The sequence below is a fragment of the Vicia villosa genome, linkage group LG6 (assembly GCF_029867415.1).
Source record: "Vicia villosa cultivar HV-30 ecotype Madison, WI linkage group LG6, Vvil1.0, whole genome shotgun sequence".
Taxonomy (NCBI): Eukaryota; Viridiplantae; Streptophyta; class Magnoliopsida; order Fabales; family Fabaceae; genus Vicia; species Vicia villosa.
Window position 1 is genome coordinate 156,686,895 of NC_081185.1, and position 20,140 is coordinate 156,707,034.

The 20,140-nt window shown below is 36.1% G+C and overlaps 1 protein-coding gene and 1 pseudogene across 1 annotated transcript; one reads left to right on the top strand and one right to left on the bottom strand.

Moving 5' to 3' along the window:
- Nucleotides 1–3,365: 3,365 nt before the first annotated feature.
- Nucleotides 3,366–5,968, top strand: LOC131615089 (BTB/POZ domain-containing protein POB1-like; annotated as a pseudogene).
- A 10,552-nt stretch (nucleotides 5,969–16,520) lies between these two features.
- On the bottom strand, nucleotides 16,521–17,351 carry LOC131615090 (uncharacterized). The gene has a single exon (XM_058886594.1). The coding sequence runs from the start codon at nucleotides 17,349–17,351 to the stop codon at nucleotides 16,521–16,523; it is 831 nt and encodes a 276-aa protein (XP_058742577.1).
- Nucleotides 17,352–20,140: the final 2,789 nt, after the last annotated feature.

A 20,140-nucleotide genomic window follows, 5' to 3' on the forward strand; every position in this document is an offset into this window, starting at 1 on the left:
GATTTTTGTAGCCTCAGGTCCCATTTTGTCATTATGAGTTTAGGAATGGTCGGAGTCGGAGGAGAAAGTGTAATGGCTCACGAAGCTGTTCAACTGGTCTCAAGATCAACTGGTCGATCTTGCAAGTAACCCTTAGTTTAAGGCTTTGGGAAGACCAACGGTTGTTTACCAATTTCTACAGTAAACACCTACATACTTCCTTAGTGCAATGGAGAATTGAGAGCAAATGTAGTTCCACTTAAAAGGAAAACAAGAGTTTTGTTTAAAAACGGATAGACACTTTGTCGTCTCAGAGGAGAAAACTTAGCTAACCATACTTGAACATGAGAACAAGTGGATTCTTTGTGTCACAAGTGAAAGAAGGGCTCCAAATCGGATAGAGATCGACGAGTATGCCACTAACTCTTTGAAGTGGAAAAGAATCGACTATATCAATCAATATCAAGGGGATAGGGTATTACATCTCGACTATGACGACTACTCGTGCCTAATCTTTAAAATAAGATTTTAAGATAAAGCCACAAAGGGAAAAAAGATTTTAAAGAAAGTTTTATCGAAAGAGTTTAAAGAGTTTTCAAACATAAGAAGATTTTGAAAAAATGGAGTAGATTTTGAAAATTAAAGAAGGGGGAAAGAGATGAAGAGACTATCCTAAAGCATAAAGTAAAAGTGTAAGGTAAAAGAAGAGTCTAACCAACAAGAAACCAATACTTGACGTAAAGAAGTCAATGTAGATTTCTCACCCTTTGGATTACCATAACTTGCACAAAGCTTTGGAAATGCACCATAAGAACTTGAGACGAAAATTGGGCAGAGTAACAGCTGTGTACGGGTGAATTCTCAATAACAATGTCTTGGAATTAAACATCAAGGACTTTTAAAGAACCACATGCATACACAAAGAGAAATAACCCAAGGCCTTGGAGTAAACTCCAAGAACTTCCAGACAAACAAAATATAATCACAATATCAAGGTCTCAATCCAATAGTCCATCCTCCAAGCTTAGGGTATGGTAACCAAAGTCCAAGTCCTCATTAAATGTTTTAGGGTTTAAGTTTGATTATTAATATTTAAGCACAAAGTAAAAGTATGGTCCAAGTGGACAAAGGAAAAAAACGCATAAACATAAACATGATAATGAATGATAGATGGTAATGTAAAGTACAAAGCATAAAAAATAAAGACAAGATAATAAAAGGCATAAAAGTAAAGTTAATTGTTAATTGTCAATGGTTAGTAATTGGTGATCAATGGCGAGTGATTAATGAACTTAGGTTCAAAGTTAATGAAAACTCATCAGAAGATTGATAAAATCAAAACCTCTACACAATAAGTTTTCCAAAGTCGTGTACCAATTGTGATACAATCTCTGCCTTTTGATCTTTTTTCCGATATGGGACGAAATGCAGCGCTATGTTAAGAAATCGCCAAGTAACTTATATAGAAGTCACCCTACAACGAGGCCGGTCAATAACGATTTGAGTGCTAATACATGCGAGAGAAACGATATGTAAATCGTCCCCCGAAATCGATACCGCACAAAAAGAAGAGAGGTAACGATCTAATCTTCATCAAGAGCTCGAAAGAATTCCAATGATATCGAATATTTTCATTGACAGAAAATAAAGAGATGAAGAAGAAAAGGGAAACACAAAAACTCAAACTGTCATTAATATCATTATTCTAATATTATGAATTTGGTTCTTTCAAACCTGTCAACGTTCTAGATCCAATGATATTAATGAAATTAAGTCAAGATATTACAAAATATTCATAAGATCATAACCAATCATAAAGAAACAAAAACTTTAGCTAAAACAAGTAAAAATAATTCTCTTAACCATCATGGGATTTCACTTTGATGGTTCATTAGAGGAATAATAAGACCATAACCTCCACACAATGAACTCTTCAAAGCTTGCACCCATAAGTTAAGAGGGTAAGGAGATGAAGAGAGATATTGAAAAATCATGAAAAATCTAATAAAGAAATCAAGTATTTAAAACAATTTTTTTGGTATTTTATGAAAATATCTAAAACTAAATATAAAAACTTAGTAAAAATACATGCAAAGAAGGGGGTGTGAGAAAATTCGCTGGGCTTTTGAAGGAGACTGGCCTAAGATCCATTGAGCAACAGCCAAGGATGGTGAGAATCTGAACGGGTCCATATAGGGGATCCGAATGGGCTTTAAGCTGTTTGGCCCAAGAGAAAAAACACACTAATCAACCTTAAGAAGCAAAGAGATGGAATCCACTTCTTCTTTCCAACTTGACCGTACCCTGTTTCTCTCTCCTCAAATTTCTCCTCCGCAAATTTCTTTCCACGCTTATTCTCCTCTCCCACTTTTCGTTTCCCTCATCTACTCAACACCGATTCAGCCTCTCTCTCTTCTCGCGCCTCAAACTCTCCGCTTCAATCCATCCTCTCTTCCGTTTATCTCTCTGCTTTTCCACGATTTCTCTCTCCAACGGAATTTGATTCGGTGTGAATCGAGTTGTGAAGAGATTTAAGGAATTGTTACAGTTGTGTCGGTTGCGTTAATGAATGAATGGCGATGCTGATGCACAAATTGCAAGTGGTGGTGAATACGATGCGAGGTGCAGATATTGGTTCTTTTGGTGGCGATGTGAATCGGTTATTTTGAAAGTTCGGCAGGTTTAATGTGGATCTGTTATGTGTATTATGGAAAGGTGGTGAAGATGATGTAAGGTTTGAGGAAATTAGCTCTGTATTATTGTGATGATAGTGATTAGTGATGTGCAAACAATGATGTTATTTGGATTTTGCAGTGGAGAGTTGGACAATGAACTTTTTTTTTTTTTGATTTTTTTAGATGAAATGCGAATGGATGGGTATGACAGATAGATGTGATTCAACATTCTGTTATGTCAATTTGTATATAGTATACAAATTCAAAGAATTCAAACAAATAAAAATGGAAAACTAACTCAGTTATGTAAATTTTGTTTATAGTATACAAATTCAGAGAATTCTAACAAATAAAAATGGAAAACTAACCGATATCCTTATCTGTATTAAAAGAAATGGTTTTAAAATATTTTAAATAGCATAAAAATAAATATGGTAATTTAAATATTAAAAAAAAAAATTTATATGTTTTTTTCCTAATATATTGAATTCATATAAAGTAATTCTATGAATTTAGTCCTAAAATAAAAAATAACTATATATAAATTTATTTTTTTATTTTTATAATTTCCTTTTCAACTATTTTATTGAGCATAAATAGAGGGGGCATTTTTAATATCATTGTCTTCTCATATATCTTATATTGTTTAGAGCTATAACTTTTCGTGTTCGATCTTGTCTCCCTAAACTTGGTTGTGTCCCTTTATTCGTAATGGACTCGGATGTCTCTAGAAATGGAGGTTATGAGGAAGCAGATCTTGACTTTTCCTTCAACGATTCTAGTATCTCTGATAGAATCATTCAACTTGAAATCACGAAGGATCTTTTTGAAGTTTTCCCTAATGTCAAGAGTTCCTCCATAAGTGTTGATCGAATTAGCCTCAACAAAAGGAGAATGGATGGCATTCAGAAACACAATGGTATATACTAATATTTTTTCTCAAAATTTTGAATTTAATTTTGTGTTTTTTATTCTTCCAGTTGCTGAGATACAAGAGGTTAAATTTGTTTTACAAAATTCAAAAGGGAGTGATTACAAAGAGAATGTGTTGAAATTTAAAACCCCATTCAAATGAATCGCATTAGGATTGAAAAGGATAAATTTTCTACGTTAAATGTAATGCAATTATACTTCGATATGTTTTTCAAAAGTTGCGAAATTTAATGGCATATACAGTAGTTGTAATAATGGTATATTGATTTTAGAATTTTATCTACTATGAAGTCATGAGAAATATCTGAGCTTTTTCAATAGTGGATCCATGTGATTCTAGTTAAATATTATTTGGTTTTCATAATTATCACAGAGCTAGAGCAATAATATATCGTGATTTTGTGCATACTATTTTGTGTCACTCTATGCATATCAGGTTATATGTTATGTATCAAATTTTGATCATACTACCATGCTCTCTCTTGTTTTTCGTAGCAGATTTATTATCGGACCAGCCTGATGTAGACGATTGTGCCCCGAGTAAGCCTCGGGATGTAGACGCAGATGCAATGGTTGAGGCGTCCTTGGCTGGTACTTGATCTAAATATTAAATTTTTGGACACCAATTATATCTAGTTGGTTTGACAATGTTTATCAGAATATTAAATTTTTTGACACCAATTTTGACGTTTGATAATCTTATTGATAATTTATGAAATTGCACAACCTAGCAGTAACTACCAAATGTGCCCGTACACCAACTGGATTGCTTGTGTAGCCAAACGATCTTAAGCTGAAAAACACTTTTATTTTGCTTGCAAGCTAAACAATTCTTTTTAATAAATGTTGAGTTTTTAGTTTTGTTCATTGATTTGAGTTGGGTTATTATTAATATGGGTTCTAAGGATGTCAATATTAATGAGACCGCAAATCTTCACATCGACTACTCTCCAATCGTTAAAGTGAAGACATTGCATGTTAGCTCCTTCATCCTAGCCACAAAGAGCTCGTTCTTCAACAAGGTGGATGTCTCTTGTTTATTTATTATATTTGAATATTTTTTGTGAATATTGTTCGCTTAGTTATGTGTATTATTTTTCAGCTCTTTTCTAATGGGATGAGGGAGTCCAAGCAAACGCACATCATCGTAAGAATCACTCCATCTGGTATAAGCATATATAAATAGCTTCTTAGATAAATTTCTTCCTCAAATTTGTTTTCTCTAACAATTCGCTTACTAATGCTGATTTAATTTTAATGTTTCCGAGGAAGCTCCATTCATGGAGGTTTTGAAATTTATGTACAATAGTTCTGTAAGTGTGACCTCACCGTCTAACTTGCTGGATGTCTTGATGGCGGCAGATAAGTTTGGTGTGGCATCCTGCATGAGATACTGCATCAGGATATTGCTGAACATATCCATGACACCAGAGTCCGTGTTGCTCTACCTAGATCTTCTTTATAATGTCCTGATGATCGAAGTTGTTTGGCCATTGACTGTAGCAGCAAAAAAATATCTTGTTGCTCGTTACAAGGACGTCACAAAGTATGTTTCTTTATTCCTCTTAGTTTAAACAATTTATATAATTCAGTACATGGTTGGTATATTTATAAGTCTACTGAGTCATTACTGATTTTTTTAATGCAAATAAGTTTTATTATTTATAAGACATCAGGAGGAGCTGATGGGATTTCCACTTGCTGGGGTCATGGTATTATTATCTAGCGTTGAGCTGCAAGTCGCATCTGAGGATGCAGTGTATGATTTCGTGTTGAAGTGGGCTCGAACCCAGTACCCCAGCCTGGAAGAGAGGAGAGAAGTTATAAGGGAAAATCTTATCCCCTTCATCCATTTCCCATACATGACCTGTCGCAAGCTGAAGATAGTACAGAGTTGCAAAGACTTTGAAAATGAAGTCACTTCTAAGCTAGTATTTGATGCATTGTGTTTCAAGGTTGAGGCACCACAACGGAAACGAATACTAGCGGCGGAATCAGCTTCCACTAATCATTTCTTCATTGAGAGGTCATACAAGTACCTCCCTATTTAAGTTGTGGAATTCGAACATCCACATCAACAATGTGTGGTATACTTCGACCCGAGGCGGGAGGAGTGTGTCAACTTGTTCCCATCTGGCCACGTCTGTTCACGGGCCTTTCATTTAGGTGGTCAGGGGTTTTTCTTGTCAGCGCATTGCAATATGGACCGACACAGCTCCTACCGTTTCTTCGGGTTATGCTTTGGCATGCCGTAGAATGACTCTGCGAACTTCAGGGTTGACTATGAATTTTCAGTTCGGTTGACGCCAACCTTAGAATACATCAGCAAGAATCAGAGTTACCGGTTGAGTTTCAAATGTAATCCAACTTTTGCATGTTAAAAATATAAAGTTTCCTTTATACTTGCTGATGTATTCTAAAGATGGCCTCGACCTAATAGCAAATTCATAGTAAACACTGAAGTTTGTAGATTTCTTCTCTGGAATGCCAAAGCAAAAGCCGAAGCAATGATAGAAACTTTGCTGGTCCATACAGCAGTGCGCTGACAAGAAAACCCCCAGACCGCTTAATTGGAAGGCCCGTGAACATACGTGGCCAGAGGGGAACAAATTGGCGCACTCCTCCCGCCTCACATCTAAGTAAACCAGACACTGTTGATGTGGAAGTTCGAATTCCACAACTTTAATAGGGCGGTACTTGTATGACCACTCAATGAAGAAGCGTCTAGTGGAAGTCGATTCCGCTGCTAGTATCTGTTTTCGATGTGGTGCCTCAGCCTTGAAATACAAGGCATCAAATACTAGCTTAGAAGTGATTTCATGTTCAAAGTCGTTGCAACTCTGGACCATCTTCAGCTTTCAACATATCATGTATGGGAAGTGAATCAAGGGGATAACCTTTGCTCTTAGAATTTCTCTCCTCTCTTCCAATCTTGGGTACTGGGTTTGAGCCCACCTCAACACAAAGTCATACACTACATCCTCAAACGCAACTTGCAGCTCATCGCTGGATAATAATGCGACGATCCCAGCAAGTGGCAAGCCCATTAGCTCCTTCTGATATCTGGTCAATATCAAAACTTATTAACATTAAAAAATCAGAAATGATTTAGTAGACGATTATAAATATATCAACCATATCCTAAAAATTATTTGTATCATATATCATATAAATTATTTAAACTAAGAGAAATAAATACACATACTTTGTGACGTCCTTATAACGAGCAAGGAGATACTTTTTTGCTGCTACAACCAATTGCCAAACAACTTTAGTCATTGGGACACTAGAAGGAAGCTCTAGGTAGAGTATTGCAGACTCTGGTGTCACGGGTATGTTCAACAATGCTCGAATGCAATATCTCAGGCAAAGCTAAAATCGGTGTCCTCCGAACCTTCGTTCACGATTGAAGACTCAACTAAATTGGTGTTGTATATACTGTTCATCTTGTGATTGATAAAGAGACACAATTTTTTTTCAAAGAACAAGGAAAATGGAGAAGAGGATGAGGAAAGTATTACTCTAACTTTGAGTAGTAATGACATAACTCAAATGTGTTCCTCTATTTATCCTGAATAAAATTGTTGGAAAAAAATTGGAAAAAATCACAAATAAATAAATAAAAATATGATTTTATTTTTTATTTAGGACTTTATTCATAGAATTTATCTGAACTTACTTTGTGTGTGTTTGAAATATTAAATTTGTTTACAGACATACATTTAATTAAGTCAATGATATAAATTATTTCTACAATTTTTTTATTGTTTCCATTATAATAAGAATATTAATTTATTTTTCATTTTTTATATGGGTGAAATACTTTGAATGTGTACACTGTACATTTGCTTTTAATTGTTTTCTAATTTTAAATAATTATTTAATTTTTTTTTTTTTGCTATAAAAATAATTATTTAATTTTTGAATATCTTAAATAGGAATTTAATAAAATTTCGCATTTAATGCTATTTAAATTACTATTTTTATTTTTATGCTACTTAGAAGATTTTTAACAGATAAGGATGTTTATTGTTTTTATCCATTTTTATTGGTTAGATCATTTGAATGTGTATGCTATTCACAAACTTACATAATTATAATTATGTAAATTTGTGCATAGCGTACACATTCAAATGATCTAACCAATAAAAATGGATAAAAACAATAAATATCCTTATCTGTTAAAAATCTTCTAAGTAGCATAAAAATAAAAATAGTAATTTATCTGTTGGAGAGAATGTTAAAAGGAAATACATTTGAATTGAGTCAAATGAATAGTATAATTTTTTTAAAAATAAATTATAAATAAACATCAAAGTGAAATTATTAATATAGTATGCATGTATACAAAATAACTTATCATTATATGTGTGGCTGCAAGGAAAAACAACAAAATCAAATTGATTTGTTTGAATTTCAATAGCTGCTATTCTTCTGCACTTTTGTCGTTGCTATGAAGTTCGATTCAAACTTTGTGTGTTATTGGTTTGAATTTGATATAATTTCTCGCAAGTAACATGTTTTAAATAAGTTCTTTTAAAGATTTTTTAAATTGTGTGATAAATCCTTTTTCACAATGGTCTGGATCTCTTTATACACTAAAATGATAAAGATGAAAATACAAACAAATCAATATAAATAATAAGTATTTGAACTATATAGTTTGAAAGTGATGCCATAACATTTAACACCCATTTTAGATAACAATTTGAATTATATAATCTAGATCTCTTACCATATTATCAAAGGAGAATTTAAATTAATAGATTAGTTAGATCTCTTACCATATTACCATGTATGAATTTTTTTCAATTTTTTTTTTTAATTTACAGTTTTAGCTATATTTGATTTTACTTTTATTTAGTTTTAATTTATAATTTTAATTTAATTTTAGTTTTGGTTTTATTTTATTAGCTTATAATATTAATTTTAATTATATGATTTTATTTTAAAAATTTCTTTATGAATTTAATTTTGGTTTTGTTTTCTAATTCTATTTGCTTTTAATTTATTAATTTGTAAAATTAATTTTATTTGATTTTAAAAAACTATTTAGTTTTATTTGATTTTATTTTATTAATTTAAAATTAAAAAAAAGGAGGCAACCTAAAATGTGGGGGAAAATTAATTTTTTTTCACAAATAATTAGCGTAGTGTCGGTCTTACAGCGTCGCTACTACTTAAATTAATAAACAATTACACCAATAAAAAAGGAGGCACACAAAATTTAGGGTGGAAACGGAAATTTTTTGCACCAATTTTAGCGTCGGTCGTGACCTTTGCTATAATAAAACAATCAAATAACTAAAATAAATATTAATATATGTTAGCGTCGGCTTAAATCGCTGCTAAAGTAAAATGAATAAATAGAAAATAAGTAGCGTCGGCCTAGACCGACGCTAATACTAAAAATCCTAATAAAATAAATTAGTAAGTAATTTAACCTGTTAGCGTCCGCTTTTAGAAACATAAATTTGACGCTATTAGCATCGGGGTCGGGGCCGTCGCTAAATATTTGCAGCTAAAACATGATTTCTTGTACTGAGTGATTACAAAATATCACATAGTTATATCAGAATGGTATGTCAAAGTTTACCTCTAAACCTGCTTGCTTTACGGCATCAAGAGACTTTGCTTTACGAACGTCCCTCCACCACAACGAAGTTTTCAATAACATTCTACCCGGCATCACCCCACAAAGAGCCTACTTCCCCACACCATACCTAAACTCCATAAATTTGCTCCAAACCGCCTCCCTATCCGACAAAAAATACCAACCCCATTTACTCATCAAGGAAAGATTGAAAATCTCAATATTCTTCACTCCTAACCCCCCCCCCCCCTTTTTACACGGACGGCAAATCTTCTCCCAACTAACCCAACACACCTTTCGGCATCCTTCACTTCTCCCCCATTGAAAGTCCCTTTGAATTTTGACAATCTCATCCAAAACATTCCTCGGAGCTTTAAAGAAAGATAGCATAAAAATATGGATACTATTAAGAACCGAATTAAGTAAAGTAACTTTATTTCCCAACGAAAGGTGCTTGCCATTCCAACCACTCAACCTCTTTTTAAGCTTAGAAAGTAAACAAGACCACAAATCCTTCCTTCGATGGTTACCGCCAACTGGAATGCCCAAGAACACAAAAGGAAACTTCCCCACTTGACACCCCAAGAATAAAGAAGCCGCTACAAGAACCTGCTCCTCCAAATGCACACCAAAAAGCTTACTTTTATTCAGATTAATGCACAACCCCGATACCAACTCAAACCCACGTAACAAAGCCTTGACACACCATAAATTCTCCTTAGAACCATCACAAATAAGAACAGTATCATCCGCAAACTGCAGCATCATAAAGGATATATTAGAAGAAACATGAAAACCTTTGAAACTACCTTCGACCACCGCGTTACGCATCATACCTGCTAAACCTTCTGCCACCAACAGAAAAATGAACGGGGAAAGAGGATCCCCTTGACGTAAACCTCTAGAAACATCGAATTCCCTCGTCGGCAAACTATTAACCAAAATAGAAATAGAACTAGAAAAGACCGTACCTTCCATCCAAGATTACCACCTATGACCAAAACCCATGCGCTTCAAAACATATCTAAGAAACCCCCAAGACACGCAATCATATGCTTTTTCAAAATCCACCTTCAACACAAAACACTTTTTCTTACTCCTCTTAGAAAAATCCAACACCTCATTGAGCACTAGAACCCCATCAAACATTTGCCTTCCTTCAATGAACGCCGATTGAGACTTAGAGATTAACTTCCCCATCACAACCTTCAATCTAGCCGCCAACAACTTTGAAATTAACCGATACAAAAAGCCGACCAAACAAATCGATCTAAACTCATCAATTCTTTGAGGACAATCCACTTTAGGAATAAGCGCCAAAAATGAAGCTGTAGCCGCTCTAGGAAGAGAACCCCGCTTATAAAACTCCTGAACAAAGTAAAACAACTCCTTATTGACAAAGCTCCAAGTCTTCTTAAAGAACCCCAACGGAAAACCATCCGGACCCAGACTTTTCTCACAATCACTAAGCCAAATGATGTTCTTTATTTCCTCCATGGAAAACAGCTCCTCAAGAATCTTACTTTCCTCCACCGACAAAGCATTAAAACCAACTCCATCCAACACCGGTCTACCCATACAGGGCTCCAAAAATCGATGTTTAAAATGTTCATACACGTCATCTTTGATCACAGCGACATCCTCTAAAAGGCCACCATCCGAATTAAGACTCACAATATTATTCCTCCTAAATCTTCCACGCATAAAAGAATGAAAGTATTTAGAATTAGCATCCCCTTGTTGAATCCACCGACATCTAGAATTTTGACATGACATGCTTTCCCTTCTTAACATCGCCTCCCACACATACTTAGAAGCCTTCACTCTATTAGACGACAAAGTGTCACTCCAAAAATCTCCCCTCCCCGCATTAGCCACAAACAAATCGAGATCATTAAGAGTACTAACCGCTTTATCCACATTTAAATCGAGCACACCAAACACTCCCTATTCCAAGACTTCATCTTAGCTTTAAGAATATGGAGCTTCTCCTTATGAATGAACCCATATTTACCACGGATGGCCATGGCCTTCCATTCCTTCTCCACAAAGGGAAGAAACTCCTCATGATCGAACCAACACTTGAATATCTTAAAAGGTTTTGGACCCCAATCCACAAAATTACCCGCCAACCAAATCGGACAATGATCCGACAACGACCTCTCACCTACCATAATACCTTTTACTTTCCACAAATCAAGAAGGGAATATGAAATTAAGAAACGATCCAACCTACTACAAGCACTCCTATCAAGATTGAACTAAGTAAAATTGTTTCCCATGAGAGGAATATCAACTAAATCCATCCTTGTCAAGAAAGAATTAAATTCATCCGCTTCCCTTAGATTAAAGGAATTCGACCTTCCTTTTCTCTCCTTCGCACAACGAATAGTGTTGAAATCACCCTCCACACACCAATAACCATCCGAAAACGATTCCTTCACGCGACAAAGATTGGACCAATAAACTCTCTTCTTATCAATCATACAAGAAGAGTACGCATTTACCAAATAAACAGAGAAATCTTTCCAAATGACATGAACACCCACCCTCCCCCCACGAAGCTTGAAATAAGATCAAAAAGACCTAATTTCCAGAAAATAAGAAGCCCACCCGACCTCCCCACCGCCCACTTAGCACTCCACCCCACCAATTCACCCCTCCATAAAGACTCCAACCCAAACGAATCAAGATTATGCAATTTTGTTTCTTGAACAAAATACACATTGACATTAGCCACCTCTAACGTATTTTGTAAACATTTCCATTTGGCCCTCCCACCACACCCACGTAAATTGAAAGAAACAATAATCATTGAGAACCAAGTATATAAGCATCCTTCAAACCATTGTTCCTTTTATCTTGAATTTCCTTCAATCTAATTGCTTCAATTTGTTGAGAAACTGAACCGCCTCCTGACATGCCCAAACGTCTAGCTCTCGACCAAATTTCCTTAGCATTAAACCCAAGATCTTTGTTCTTCCAAAACCTCTTGTTGGATTGCACAACACCGTAATCGGAATTGACATTACCACACATGACAAAAACACCAGAAAATTTATTAGACATTGAATCCTCCTCCTCCAGTAAATTAACATTGACATTCTGATTAGGCTTATCAAACAAAACACTACTGTAACCACAAACAATATCTTTTATAGCTACAACATCATCAGAATTACAAACCTTATATTCATTACTACCATTCACCCTGGGCCCCGCGGTATCAACATAAGGAACATTGGTAAAATCTACCTTTTTACTATTGGCCAAAATAGTAGATAAATCTTTCACCTTTTGGACCTTTATATTCTTGCTAACATCACACTCCCCACCCGCATCTGTCTCCACGCTCCTACACCCTCCATCATATCCAACTTCCTATTCCCCACCTCCTTACCAAAAGAACCTGTCTCCATCACATAAGACGTGTCAGATGTCATACCCCAAAATTTGCCTTCCATATTCCATTCATAATACCTCAAAGCTCAAGAGTTTCATCAAGACACTCTCCTAAGCAAGTATCTCCTAAAGCTAGGGTTTGGTACCTTCTTGAGGAAAGTAACAAAACAAGGTCTTCAATGAAGTTCCCCATGGTCCATTATGTTTCAAGACACCACTATGACAAAAGTCAAGACTCAACTCCAAAGGTTACCTGTTCAAATAGTTCAAATGATCCACAGTCAACTGGTTTGACCTAAAAGTCAACCATGGTCAAAGCACAGTCAAACCCTCTCAATTTTGGTCAACATCAAGTGTGTGAGAATATATCCATCATTTGATCAAAGGTTGATCATGATCCATCAATAGAAACTCAGAAATGAACAAATGCAAAAAGGTTCAAATTAGGGTTTCTTTAGGAGAAAGTCAACTCAACTTTGACTGGCCATAAATTTCACAGGAACATCATAAATTCCTCATTCAAAGCCTATTTGGAAGGAAATTGGATCCTCTACAACTTTGTCTCTCACATGCCAAGGCCAGAAATGCTTCATTTGGGATATATATAGTACAAAACATTATAGGTCCTTTTCAAAAGTCAACCAAAAGCAGTTTTTTTTCAAAGGCCATAACTTCAAGATAAAATCTCCAAACTCTAATCATGTTCAAATAATTAGCCTTTAACTCTATTAACTGTCTGTCATCTTTCTTTATTTTTTAGCCATAAACCTTGACTTTAGAACGCAAACCTTAGGAAAGGGTTGAGGGTGCCTAACACCTTCCCTCGACCTGAATATAGTATCTTATCCTGAATCTCTTAGTTGTATAAAGGTTTCCTATTCGCCTTGATAGAATAGGTGGCGACTCTAAAGGTTAATTTTAGGGCAGGTTGCTACAACTGGTGTGTCTGCTGGGGATAAACACTTAATGGTGAATACTATGCTCCTATAGGTTTTGGCAGGGTTTAGGTTTGACAAATTTTTAGGGTTTGGCTAATTTGCCATTTTTAGGGTTTGTAATTATTTTTATATTTAATTTGTTTATTTGTTTATTTTTGTCTAAAAATATTTAATTGTTTATGTTAATATATTTATATTTAACTGCCTGGTTTTTATTTTTATATATGCATTGATGGGTCATATATTTGTGTTAAAACCTAAGTATGGGAGTTATCCTTAAGACCAGGGGTACTTGATTCGTCTACGAGTCTTATTTATAACTCCACTCGGAGTGGGTTGAATATTCGGAAATGTCCAAAACGAGGCTTGACTTTGTTAAGGGAAGGACTGAGTATTCAGCTGATCTCTCTGAGAACCTACCCCAAAAATTTGAACCTCATTGGATAAAATGAGTTGTTCTAAAATCCAAAGAGACAAAAAGTCTCAGAGGCTACGAACGACCCCATGCGACCCGTGTCTAGGACATACCCATGGAAATGGTAGGCTCCCTAGAGCCGCTACGTCGAACCTATGAACCTAGGGCCTATGTGATTATGTGCTATATATATGTTGTTTATTATTTGTTTGTTATTTCTTTTTTTTTTCATTCATCATACATCATGTGCATTCTTGCATCATGTCTTATTCAAAAAAAAAAAGAGAGAAAAAAAAGAGACTTATTATATTTAATCCATAAACGTGGATAAGACATAAATACGAATAAAGCATATCATTCATGGCATGCACATCATTTCCATGGCATTGAGAGAAGATTTCTCTTTTATCTCCAGAGCAAGAGATCATTGGGAAGGATAACCTAACATCCCGATCGTCTTATCAAACAAGATTTCAGCAAAAGAAATCAATGGATCAACTATAACAGAATCAAGCCGCCCTTCGTGAGGAGGTAGATCAACTAGAGAATAGTATGGAAGAGGTTAAAGGTGGTATGGCTCAGATGCTAGGATTCATGAAGGCCCTCCTAGATAAACAAGAAAAGGTAAAAGAGGTTCAGTCTGGGGATACCCTGGTTCAGGATGAGATCCCCAACGACAAAAACCCGCTGCTAGGATTTGTTTCAGGCATTGGCCCGGCTAAGGATAGACCTCGGGTCCGATCTGTCAGGAGAGCTATCCAATTCCAAGAGAAGGGAGAGACCTCTCAAGAAGGATTTTTCCCCACTCCACAAACGAAAGGGACAACCCGCACAGTTCGCATTCTTGCTAACAACGTCCCTAAGAATGATGATCACCTGGATCTACAATACAGAGTACAAGAGGTGGACAACACAAACCAAGCACCTCAGACACAACGGTCTATTCCTAACCCTGGGGAAGACTCCAAGGAAAATGAACAAATCAAGGCGCTAGAGGAGAGACTAAAAATGGTAGAAGGATACGATATCTTCGACGTGGATGCCTTCGAAATGAGCTTGGTCTTAGACTTGACTATCCCACACAAATTCAAGATTCCCGACTTCGAGAAATACAAAGGACTCACATGTCCGAGGAATCACTTGCACATGTATGTGTGAAAAATGGCTGCTTATGCTCACGATCAAAAGCTGATGATACACTTCTTCCAAGATAGCTTAAGCGGAGCATCTATTGACTGGTACATGCAATTGGAGAAATCCTATATCCGAAGCTGGAATGATCTTGCTAACACATTCTTGAAGCAATACAAGTACAACCTGGACATGGCACCCAACCGGTTGCAATTAAAAAATATGTCACAGAAGAAGGATGAATCATTCAAGGAGTATGCCCAAAGGTGGAGGGAAATGGCTTCTCGAGTCCAACCTCCCTTGATGGAAAAAGAACTGGTGGACATATTTATGGCAACTTTGCAAGGACCGTACTACGCCAAGATGGTCGGAAGCATATCTTCAGGGTTCTCGGACTTGGTTGTCATCGGTGAGAGGATTGAAAATGGGATAAAAAATGGGAAGATACAAGGGGCACCCTCAGGTTCCTATCACACTAAGAAGTCATATGACGAAAAAAAGGAATCCAACACTGTGGGGGCAATCCTGGTTAATCAGACCCCGGTACTACAACGAAAGGATCAGCAAAAGCAACAGGGTGGCCAACGCACCTGGAAGGCCAAGCCAAAACGATCATTTACCCCATTGCACATGTCATTGTCTCAAGCTTTGCAACGTCTGCTCAGTCAGAACTTGGTAACTCTGCTACCTCCATACTCAGCCCCAGCTAATCCCGCTCCTGGGTACAAGCATCATGCTAGGTGCGCTTAGCATTCAGATAGTCCTGATCATGATACAGAGGATTGTGGACCGTTGAAGCACAAGATCCAAGATTTAATTGAATAAGGGCTCATTGAGTTCAAAGATCCTCGCAAGTCTAATGCCATAGGTGGCTAGAAGGAGGAGTTCTTAGATCATTAGTTTCGTTTTCATTCGCAATTTCTTTCTATTTGTTTAAACATTGGTCTTACGACATATGCATGCATTGCTTACGTTTGTCTTGATTTATTCCTAGTGTTCTCACTGTATTTAAAACTGCGTTTTTACCTAGTTTTCTTCTTTGCAATATTCAAATCTCGTTAAAGCTGTACACCTTTAGAGGGAGAATGACGAAAATGATACCACAACTTCATACATTATGCTTTCGAACAGACCGTGTTGACGATGTCCAGGCATTGTTTCAATTCCTAAACAATGGGGATATAAGGATGTTAATCCCTCGTCAACCCCTTTGATCCTAAAGAAGTAGGAGTTTTCCTTCATATAAAATAAAACCCTTAATACATAACCTGGGGTAGGGTAGCTGCTCAGTTAACTTAATTATTCCAAACTATTCCTTTGAACATAATCACCGATGGTTCCCCGTCATCATTAAGTCCGGCAGTCAATAGTCGCAAAGAAAAAGAAAGCAATGCAAGGGCCTGCTAAGTCAAAACCTATTAAGGAGACTTAGGCAAAATTGGGGCATCACACTCTCAAAGCGCCTCCTTCAATTCTTCCAAAGAAAAAGGGCTTTCAAGCTCCAAAGATTCAGACATATAAAGAAATTTCAAATTAGGAAAAAAACACACTGGTCTATTATGTTCTGGCTCCGTAAAAAAGTCGTTAAAATGATTAAAAACGGCCTCCTTTATTTCGGAAACTTCCTCTAACCTCCTTCCATTATATTGAAGAGAACACAACTTATTCTTGCTTCGTCTTCCTTTTAGAGAGCAGTGGAAAAACCTCGTGTTATTATCTCCCTCGGCTAGCCACGACTGTCTTGATTTGAGCCTAAGAAGACTCTCCTTCTTAAAGAGGTTTTCCCAAAAAACTTCCACCACTTTTGCCCTCCTTCTCACCTCCTCGTCACGCACCGTACCTGCAAAACTAGCAAACAAGTCATCTAAAAAACTCAGCTCTTCTTGCGCGCTTTTTATGTTTAAGTCAATCCATCCAAAAACTGATTTATTCCACCAAGCCAGCCGACCCTTTAGAATCTCCAGCTTTTCAACCAAACAGAAGTCCCCTCTCCCTATAACAACTATCTTACTCCATTCTTCCTTTACAAAACTGCCAAAATCCGGGTGTTTTAACCAACCATTGTTGAACTTAAAGGGTTTCGGCCCCCAGTCCTTCCTGTTATTTTTAATCCAAATCGGCGCGTGATCAGAGATTTCTCTAGCTCCTATATATTTCCCCTCGATGTTCCAATCCTCTATGAAACTCTCAGATAGAAAGAGTCTGTCGATCCTGCTCATAGATTTGCCGTTACTGTTGAACCATGTGAATTTACCTCCTATTATAGGTATGTCCACCAATTTCATTTCTGTTATAAAATCCTGGAACTGAGATATCTCCTTCCTAAGACAACGACCTCTAACCCCACCCTTTCTACCTGGGCTGAAACAGCGTTAAAATCTCCCCCGACACACCAGTCACCCTGTTGAAACTTACGGCTATACTCTACCAGCTTCTTCCACGTGGTCCTTCTATTCAAATTAACACAAGAAGCATAAACGTTTACCAGATATATCAGCTTACTATCTTTCTCCACGCAATGCCCTAGAAATCCCTCTCCTCTAAAGCTGAACAAAACCTTGAAAAAATCCTTCCCCCACATCGTTAAAATCCCTCCTGAAGCCCCTATAGCATCCATGTATGAAAACTCAAACGTGTCCTCACCCCACATTTCCTTAACCATGCCCTCATTTAAACCTGACAGCTTAGTCTCCTGAATGAAACAGACGTCCGCTTCCCCTGTTCTATTCATAAACCCTATTCTTTTTCTTTTCACTATGCTTCCCCCTCCTCTAATATTAACGGATAAAACTATCATTGCAGATTGTTGCTTCTATCTTCATGATACTTGTTATTGGTATTAATGTTGTTGTGATACTTTTGGATTTTGCGGTGGTTATCACTTTTTTGTTTATAGTTGAAATCTTGTGTTGAATGGTTTTCATCCCTAAAAGTGTCTTTAATATTTTCTGGTTTCAATCTATTTAGCATGACATCTTAATGGTTACTGTAAGGTTTAGATGATATGTATTTGTAGGTGAACTTTCTAAACTTATTTATTTATGGTTTTTGTAATTTTAAATTTTAAATTTTATCTCTCTTTGATTTATTTGTGTTGTGATGAAGTGTGACATATGCCATTTTTGTTGAGTGATAGATCAACGGATGCCATTTTTGCTGAGTGAGAGATCAAGGGATTTATCCCTCATGGGTTAGATCAACTATATAAATTTTGGAATTTTAAAATATGTTTACATGACCCTAATTTATGAGTAAGTATATAACTACTATAAACTGGTTATGTTTGTTGCAATGCAGAGATCTTGAGGTATCAGAATCAGCTTCAAAGACAGGTCTTTATTCATCCTTAGACTGCATAGTTTTGTCATTTTAAATTGAGTTACTGAACCAAAGAAGTATCTTTGTTTACAGTAGGTTCATGTTCAGCAATTTTTTACTACTAAAGAGACACTAAACAGTGTTGTAGAAATAATAAACTTGTATGAAAAACTTGAAACAGTGGCATAGATGCAAAGCTTAGATGAAGATTTAACTAAATGAATACACATTTTATGATCTTGTGAGTAATAAAAGTTAAGTGCCTTACATATTTTCAAGATGGTTATTTCATTTTGTTCAAATTTTTGTCTTTAGATTAAGACACAATCTCTCAATTTATCATTAACATTGATCATTATTCATTATTGATTTCTCTTTTTTGTTAACTATTATCTCTTGTTTAAATTTTTTATGACATATATTGCTTGCATGAATGAGTTGGAGAAAATATGGACAGAACACATTTATCTCTCCATATGACTCATTATATATTTGAATGTTACTATAATTTATAATAATATTATAGAATTTGTAACAAATATGACTTGTACAATAACTGTGTTGGATGATGGACAATTGATTCCTATTATGTTTAGCTAAAATTACTCAAAATAGTCCTATGAACAAATAATTAGTACATTTTTCATCCAAATAATTAATAGTTTTGTTTATAAAAAATCAATCAATTTTCCATTTTTAAAATTAAAATATAATTCATAGAGTTGTAATTGGGCTTGAAATTTGGGTGGCCCAACTAATAACTTCTTAAAACAATTTCTTTATCCACCCCCTTCCCTTCTTTGCAACCCCTAACAAAATTCCATAAATGCCCCTATAATTTGGAGATGCATCTCCGAAGATGTTGTTAAAGCGGTAAAGCGGCAAGCAAAAAGTAATATGTATTATTTATTACCGGGTGATATAGGTTATATCGTATCGTAGTCCACAGAGATTGGTGAGAAGAACTGCCGTTCGACTATCTCGCGTTCTAAGTTTCATGATTGGGTGCGGAAAGGTAAATGCGGGAAAAGTAAATAAAAGCAGATAAACAATCTCAATAGTCTAAGAGAAATAGTTATGGAATTGCATTTCGTTCTACCCGTCAAATACTTAAATCTGAAGATCTATCGCTCGACACTCACAATACGCATCAACATCACCGGGCATCACTCGAGATGCCACATCGGTGTCCATGTCTGTAACACCGACGAAAGCTCAACCGTACTATTCACATCAGCGATTTCTCCATCGACACAAACAACACGGAGGCATTAGACTCGATACCCACTACGATTGTTAGTCCTAAATCCATGTCTGCAACCCAGAAACTAACAGTTATCATTCCTAATCAAGATCTATGGTGTCCATGTCTGCAACAACACAAATCCAGAGCATTTAAGCAAAAAGATCAAGAACAACAACAATGATGATTTGTAAAGCGAATATATAAACGATCCCAAGATCCACAAATATACATACAATAAGAGTAGAAACATACATACAACACCCACCATTGGAATGAAGCAAAGGGAAGAGAGAAGATGAGCCGGAAAGATCTCACCGGTACAATGAAATCGAGACAGATCCATGATCAATCCACATGATGTCGCACCCAATGGTGTTTCCTAAGCCTCTAAACTATCAAAATTGGACCAGAGCCACTCCATGGGGGAAATGGATGATAAAAAACCCTAAAAAAGTGTTTTTACAACATATATACAAGTCTGAAAGTCGCAGACCGCGCTAAGCGCGCCCA

What these genes read in the sequence shown, in the direction of transcription:
- LOC131615090 (XM_058886594.1), bottom strand. Translation starts at nt 17,351, where the DNA reads ATGAAATTGGTGGACATACCTATAATAGGAGGTAAATTCACATGGTTC.